Genomic DNA, 6571 nt, shown 5'->3' on the forward strand with positions numbered 1-6571 from the left:
CCTGCCTCCCTGCCTCCCTCGCTCCTTCCCTGCCTCTCTGCCTCCCTCGCTCCTTCCCTGCCTCCCTCCATCCATACTATCTATGTGTCAAAACTGGCAAGGGATGTTCTCTTAATTGATAAATGAAGTGTCCACATTATCAACACGATCAAATGAGATTACACTGTCTATGTCCCAAATGGCTCCATATTCCCTTTACAGCACACTACTATAGACCAGAGCCCTAGTAGTGCACTATATAAGGAATAGGGCTCTGGTCTATAGTAGTGCACTATATAAGGAACAGGGCTCTGGTCTATAGTAGTGCACTATATAGGGAATAGGGCTCTGGTCTATAGTAGTGCGCTATATAGGGAATAGGGCTCTGGTCTAAAGTAGTGCACTATATAGGGAATAGGGCTCTGGTCTATAGTAGTACCACTATAATAGGAAATAGGGCTCTGGTCTATGGTAGTACCAAAATTGAATCTGAATCTGAAGTTGGGATTTTATTTTAGGAATAAGGCCTGTTTTTCTTTTGAAGCCAGAAGGAGGCTAGTATCAGCTACATTTATGCCTTTACTATACTTTGGGGGTATATTATATATGAATGCTTCCACTCAGTGTTTGAGGTCAATTGACACTCTTTACCATGGCACTTTGAGATTTATTTTAAACTGCAAAACCCTTACGCACCACTGCACTGTGTATACCAGGGTTGGCTGGCCTTCTCTAGTCACTCGTCGGCTCAGGCACTGGTATACTTTTATTTACAAAACCATTTTGGGTTTACTACCTTTTTATTTGGGCATTTTTATTGTTCATAAATGTGGTGGGTCGTCTCTTCGTTCGCTGGACTTTATCCTGCTAACTGTTCCAAATGTCCCAACTGAATTTGGTAAAAGGGCTTTTATGTCCTCTGTGCCATCGCCTTGGAACTTCTTACAAAATACTTTTAAACTGGAAGAACTTGTCCCGATTGGTATTTTTTTAAATCACTGATGAGGGATGTTGAGGCTGATTCCCTGACCTGTCAATGTTTCTAAATCACTGATGAGGGATGTTGAGGCTGATTCCCTGACCTGTCAATGTTTCTAAATCACTGATGAGGGATGTTGAGGCTGATTCCCTGACCTGTCAATGGTTTTAATTAGCTGTTTTATGATTTTGTTGTGAAACTCTTGTGAATTCTATGGTTTTTACTAGATTACTTGTAGTTGTTCATGTTGTTTGTCTGTAATTTTTGTAATGACTTGGTGCTGCCTATCTTGGACAGGACGCTCTTGAAAAATAGATTTTAAATCTCAATGAGCCCTTCCTGGTTAAATAAATCAATAAAACTTTTTTTTTTTTTTTTTTTTAAATACCCCTGCCTTCCTGTAGCCTTCCCAGCATGCCATAGCTGTGCTACAAGATCAATTCTCCATGTGGATTCCACCCAGCATTTACCATCTAACCCCATTCCCTCAGCAGACAGTTCCTGTGGACACCTATTACCACAACCCAAGGTAGTGTGATGGTCCAGGTATATGATATCAGGTACCTGGGGAGTTTCTACAGAATACTCAGAACCCCCATAGAGAACAATACTAAACGCCAATCAGGCTCCAGTAGTGCTCTTCCTAAACAGGCCTTTTTTACTTACATCCTTAGACGTGCTAGACGTGCTAGGTTCCAGAAGTCTCTGGAATCACAAAACCTCAATATACATGTGTTATTTTATTCAAATGTAGCAGCGATACATTTTGACAAAAAAATATACATATATTTTTTTGCTGTTGTTCTTCTCCAGAATAGATTTCCATCACTTCATTCAAACACAGCATGAAAAAGTAGACACTAGTGACAGAGGGTTTGGTTTTGAGATTAGTGACAAAAATATACCCATTCACAAAAATATAAACTTGTTCACAGATCTGTAAAATTGCAGGCAAAAAAAAAAAGTTGAATTAACTGTTTTAAACAAACAGAAATAGATTTCAAATTTACATTCACTCTTCCACAAGAAGTATAAAAAGCATATAGCCTGGGTACCAACATTCATCTAGCCTGGGTACCAACACACATCTAGCCTGGGTGCCATCCCTCATCTAGCCTGGGTGCCAACCCTCATCTAGCCTGGGTATCAACCCTCATCTAGCCTGGGTATCAACCCTCATCTAGCCTGGGTACCAACCCTCATCTAGCCTGGGTACCAACACACATCTAGCCTGGGTGCCATCCCTCATCTAGCCTGGGTGCCAACCCTCATCTAGCCTGGGTATCAACCCTCATCTAGCCTGGGTATCAACCCTCATCTAGTCTGGGTACCAACCCTCATCTAGCCTGGGTACCAACCCTCATCTAGCCTGGGTACCAACCCTCATCTAGCCTGGGTACCAACCCTCATATCTATAAACCAGCTAGGACTGACTGTCACCAACCATCGGTCTGGCAATAACATCACTTTACAAAACAACACAGAACCAGCCGGGCACGCAAGCTATTTAAAGTGAGTGTTAACATTCAAACAGGTTCTACCAAGCCTCCTATAATGTACCACATGATATCCTATAGATTGGGCAGGCTGATTCGTCTGGAATCAGAGAATCAGAGACAGACAGGAGTGTTTCATTCACTGGAGGGTGGCTGGGCTGGGTTTCTGCTGGGCTGGGGACTGGAGGGTGGCTGGGCTGGGTTTCTGCTGGGCTGGGGACTGGAGGGTGGCTGGGCTGGGTTTCTGCTGGGCTGGGGACTGGAGGGTGGCTGGGCTGGGTTTCTGCTGGGCGGCTGGGCTGGGTTTCTGCTGGGCTGGGTTTCTGCTGGGCTGGGGACTGGAGGGTGGCTGGGCTGGGTTTCTGCTGGGCTGGGGACTGGAGGGTGGCTGGGCTGGGTTTCTGCTGGGCTGGGGACTGGAGGGTGGCTGGGCTGGGTTTCTGCTGGGCTGGGGACTGGAGGGTGGCTGGGCTGGGTTTCTGCTGGGCTGGGGACTGGAGGGGGCTGGGCTGGGTTTCTGCTGGGCTGGGGACTGGAGGGTGGCTGGGCTGGGTTTCTGCTGGGCTGGGGACTGGAGGGGGCTGGGCTGGGTTTCTGCTGGGCTGGGGACTGGATGGTGGCTGGGCTGGGTTTCTGCTGGGCTGGGGACTGGAGGGTGGCTGGGCTGGTTTCTGCTGGGTGGCTGGGCTGGGCTGCTGGGCTGGGGACTGGAGGGTGGCTGGGCTGGGTTTCTGCTGGGCTTTCTGGGTTTCTGCTGGGCTGGGGACTGGAGGGGGCTGGGCTGGGTTTCTGCTGGGCTGGGGACTAGAGGGTGGCTGGGCTGGGTTTCTGCTGGGCTGGGGACTGGAGGGTGGCTGGGCTGGGCTTTTTTGTTTTACTGGCTGGGGTGTCTAGCGTAAACAAACAAATAAAGAAGCAAATGAGGTCCCAGAGACAAATGAGGTCCCAGAGACAGGAGTGTCAATCCCTGGGGTGGCTGGGCTGGGTTTCTGCTGGGCTGGGGACTGGCCTGGGGACTGGCCTGGGTTTCTGCTGGGCTGGGGAGTAAGTCTCCTTACTACTCTGCACCTTGTCACTTGTTACATCAAAGCCTAATACTATAATCAACACATAGGCCTGTGAGCTATTCCCAGTTCACACACAGTGAAGAAGTTAGCACCTAGCCTAGCGCTGTGACTCCAGCCTACATACACAGTGAAGAAGTTAGCACCTAGCCTAGCGCTGTGACTTCAGCCTACATACACTGTTGCATATGAATAGGTCTGGGTCTGTGTGGCTCGGCAGCACAGAACACAAAGGAGAAAAGGCTAACAACCGTCTTCTCTCTCTCTCTCTCTCAACCCACTCACACCCCACTGGTCCCCCATGGGAATCCAACCCACAACCCTGGCGGTGCAAGCCCCACGCTCTACCAACTGAGCTACACGGTACTACCGTACGGTACAGTCAAGGGGAGTAAAATCTCAGGTTGGAATGGGCACCAATCCAGACCATGCAAATGAGTTCATAACATTTACATGACGGCCTTGTCCCACTGACAGGATGCTTGTGATGTACATGGTTTTAATATTCTCTCTATTATTTCGCTTCTCACTTGGTTACCTAAAACCTTGTAGGCATACTTAACAGACTTTTGGATAGTGACTATCTGTCAACCTGAATAATCAGACATGCTAATGTACCCTGCTTTTGTTCTGATCAATGTAAATCACTAATCAAAGCAAACTCAATCCACAGAGAAAGAGTTAAGGAGAGAGAGAGAGCCTGCTCAGAGCAGACCAGACACCCAACCACAGACTATTGGCAAAGCGAGCCTCGGTATCTATACTACTGTCTCCAGACCAGGAGAGAACTAAACCGTTTTATAGGTCCATAGAGCTCAGTTCATTCAGCACTGCTGGATAATCCTAAAGTTCCATTGCTCTTACAAATTCTTCATAAGTTAATAAATAATAGTCTTTCTGTCTGTGACCAATGGGGTCTGTATCTCAGATAAAACAGAAGAACTTCTTCCAGCTGCATTTAGAGAAGGCCTTGCTGCGTCTGTCCGACAACCGCCTCTTCTTCTCCTTCCTGGCCTTGTGTTTGATGGCAGCAAAGATGGCCGCGTCGAACGCCTCTTTTAAGTTCTTCTGTGTCAACGAAGAACACTCCACATAGTCCACCGCTCTGATCTTCACCGCCATGCTCTGCGCCCGATTGGTCAGCACCGGTTTGACCCGGCAACGGTCCAGGTTGATCAGGACGTTGACGTCCAGCAGGAGGTCGGACTGGGTGCCCACGAGGATGATGGGAGCTGAGGGGTTGCAGGCTCGGATCTCGGGGATCCACTTTTTGGTGACATTGTGGAAGGAGGTGGGGTTGACCACACTGAAGCAGAGCAGGAAGACGTCCGTGTGGGAGTAGGAGAGGGAGCGGAATTCATCACACACCTCCTGGAAATGTCAAGGTAGAGAGAGAGGAGAGAGAGAGAGGTCAGGATAGAGAGAGAGAGAGAGAGAGAGGGGTCAGGATAGAGAGAGAGGAGAGAGAGAGAGGGGTCAGGATAGAGAGAGAGGAGAGAAAGAGAGGTCAGGATAGAGAGAGAGGAGAGAGAGAGGGGTCAGGATAGAGAGAGAGAGGAGAGGGAGAGGGGTCAGGATAGAGAGAGGAGAGAGAGAGAGAGGGGTCAGGATAGAGAGAGGAGAGAGAGAGAGAGGGGTCAGGATAGAGAGAGAGGAGAGAGAGAGAGAGAGAGGGGTCAGGATAGAGAGAGAAGAGTGAGAGAGAGGGGTCAGGATAGAGAGAGAGGAGAGAGAGAGAGGGGTCAGGATAGAGAGAGAGGGGTCAGGATAGAGAGAGAGAGGAGAGAGAGAGGGGTCAGGATAAAGAGAGAGGAGAGAGAGAGAGGGGTCAGGATAGAGAGAGAGAGAGGGGTCAGGATAGCTGATTCAGCACAGTGTGTGAATGTGAATGCTGTCTGGGGGTCTGAACAACAACAATGGACACCATGTCAGAGAGAGATGATGACACACACGGTATGACATGTAGTGGCCTTTAGAATTTAACACTCCAATCTACTGCTGCTACATTGTAGACGACTGATGGTTTCCTGCCACTAAATCTGTTTGTCACATTTGTGACTGATTCTACAATGCACACTGTTTCAAACCGTTGTCATTAAAATCGGACCAATGAGATTCAAGAATAAACTATTCATTATGGATGAAATCATTTTCTTATATATATATAAAAAAGAGTTTGATGGTTTTACCTGTCCAGCTGTGTCCAATAGTTGTATTCTAACCGGGGCTCCTTCTACTTGGACTTGACCTGTTGAAGAAAACACAAGAATTCTATTATTTTTTAAGTTTGTACATAGTTTGCGTATTCCATAAAACGATGACAATTTACAGTGCAATAACCTAGTAGCCAACGATACATTAAGCTAGTCAATTGTTATACATGATGCTAATATAAGTTTATAAACTTAGGCTACAACGTTTTTATTTTTATTTGGGGTAATTGAAAGGTTCTCACCACAAAAGACATCAAAGCCGGTCTGTTTGTATTCCGTGGGGTATCCATTTGTGGTATAACTGACTATCATGCTTGTCTTGCCCACCGCCCCGTCCCCCACCAGCATACAGCTGATAGCCGCTGGCTCCCTCTCCAACCCGGACTCTTGGCTCATCAGTCCGCATGAAGACGGGACGCGGGATTCTTCACAATAATAATCCATTTGAGGTGGCATGTCCAACAACTCAAAGTGAAGAATAGTAACTTCCCGGTGCAGAAATGATCAGTCTTATTTTGATGTGCGATTCTCTAGAACAGTTTTGGTTTCTGTATGATCCTGGACAGCAATGTCTCCTCTATCGTCACTTTGATGGTTTGTGAATGAAGGTGTGATGCGACTTGGTTTTGAGGGAACTTTTCCGCTCAGACAGGTTGTGATTTGCATAGCCCCGCCCCCCGCTAAACGCAGATGAAGGCAAGGTGTGAACTGACACCCAGCTGAGATGAAACAATGACCATCTGACTTCCTGGCCAGCGCGTTTGGTTCCTTGGAAATTGTGAGATGGTTGGCAAAGAATATATATTATTTTTTCTGTGGCTCCCACCCCCATCAAAGTCC

At 47.5% G+C, this 6571-nt stretch overlaps 1 protein-coding gene and 1 long non-coding RNA gene across 8 annotated transcripts; one reads left to right on the top strand and one right to left on the bottom strand.

Annotated features, from left to right (window-relative positions):
- The first annotated feature begins 1661 nt into the window (after positions 1–1661).
- LOC127909512 (uncharacterized) lies at positions 1662–3367 on the top strand. Of its 7 annotated transcripts, none has more exons than XR_008071699.1 (4): positions 1662–2916; positions 2955–2993; positions 3032–3109; positions 3227–3367. It is a non-coding gene; the product is annotated as an uncharacterized LOC127909512 (long non-coding RNA). The 7 variants fall into 7 exon arrangements; XR_008071700.1 differs by having other exon boundaries at positions 3032–3132; positions 3227–3318; XR_008071697.1 differs by having other exon boundaries at positions 2955–3132; positions 3227–3318.
- A 218-nt stretch (positions 3368–3585) lies between these two features.
- LOC118378545 (rho-related GTP-binding protein RhoV) lies at positions 3586–6351 on the bottom strand. Its single transcript, XM_035765532.2, has 3 exons — positions 5974–6351; positions 5708–5766; positions 3586–4889 (listed from the first exon to the last, which is right to left on the bottom strand). Exons 1-3 carry the CDS (start codon positions 6185–6187, stop codon positions 4443–4445), a joined length of 720 nt encoding a protein of 239 aa, XP_035621425.1. The 5' UTR covers positions 6188–6351; the 3' UTR covers positions 3586–4442.
- Between the last annotated feature and the right edge of the window lie 220 nt (positions 6352–6571).

Source organism: Oncorhynchus keta, chromosome 19, assembly GCF_023373465.1.
Source record: "Oncorhynchus keta strain PuntledgeMale-10-30-2019 chromosome 19, Oket_V2, whole genome shotgun sequence".
NCBI lineage: Eukaryota > Metazoa > Chordata > Actinopteri > Salmoniformes > Salmonidae > Oncorhynchus > Oncorhynchus keta.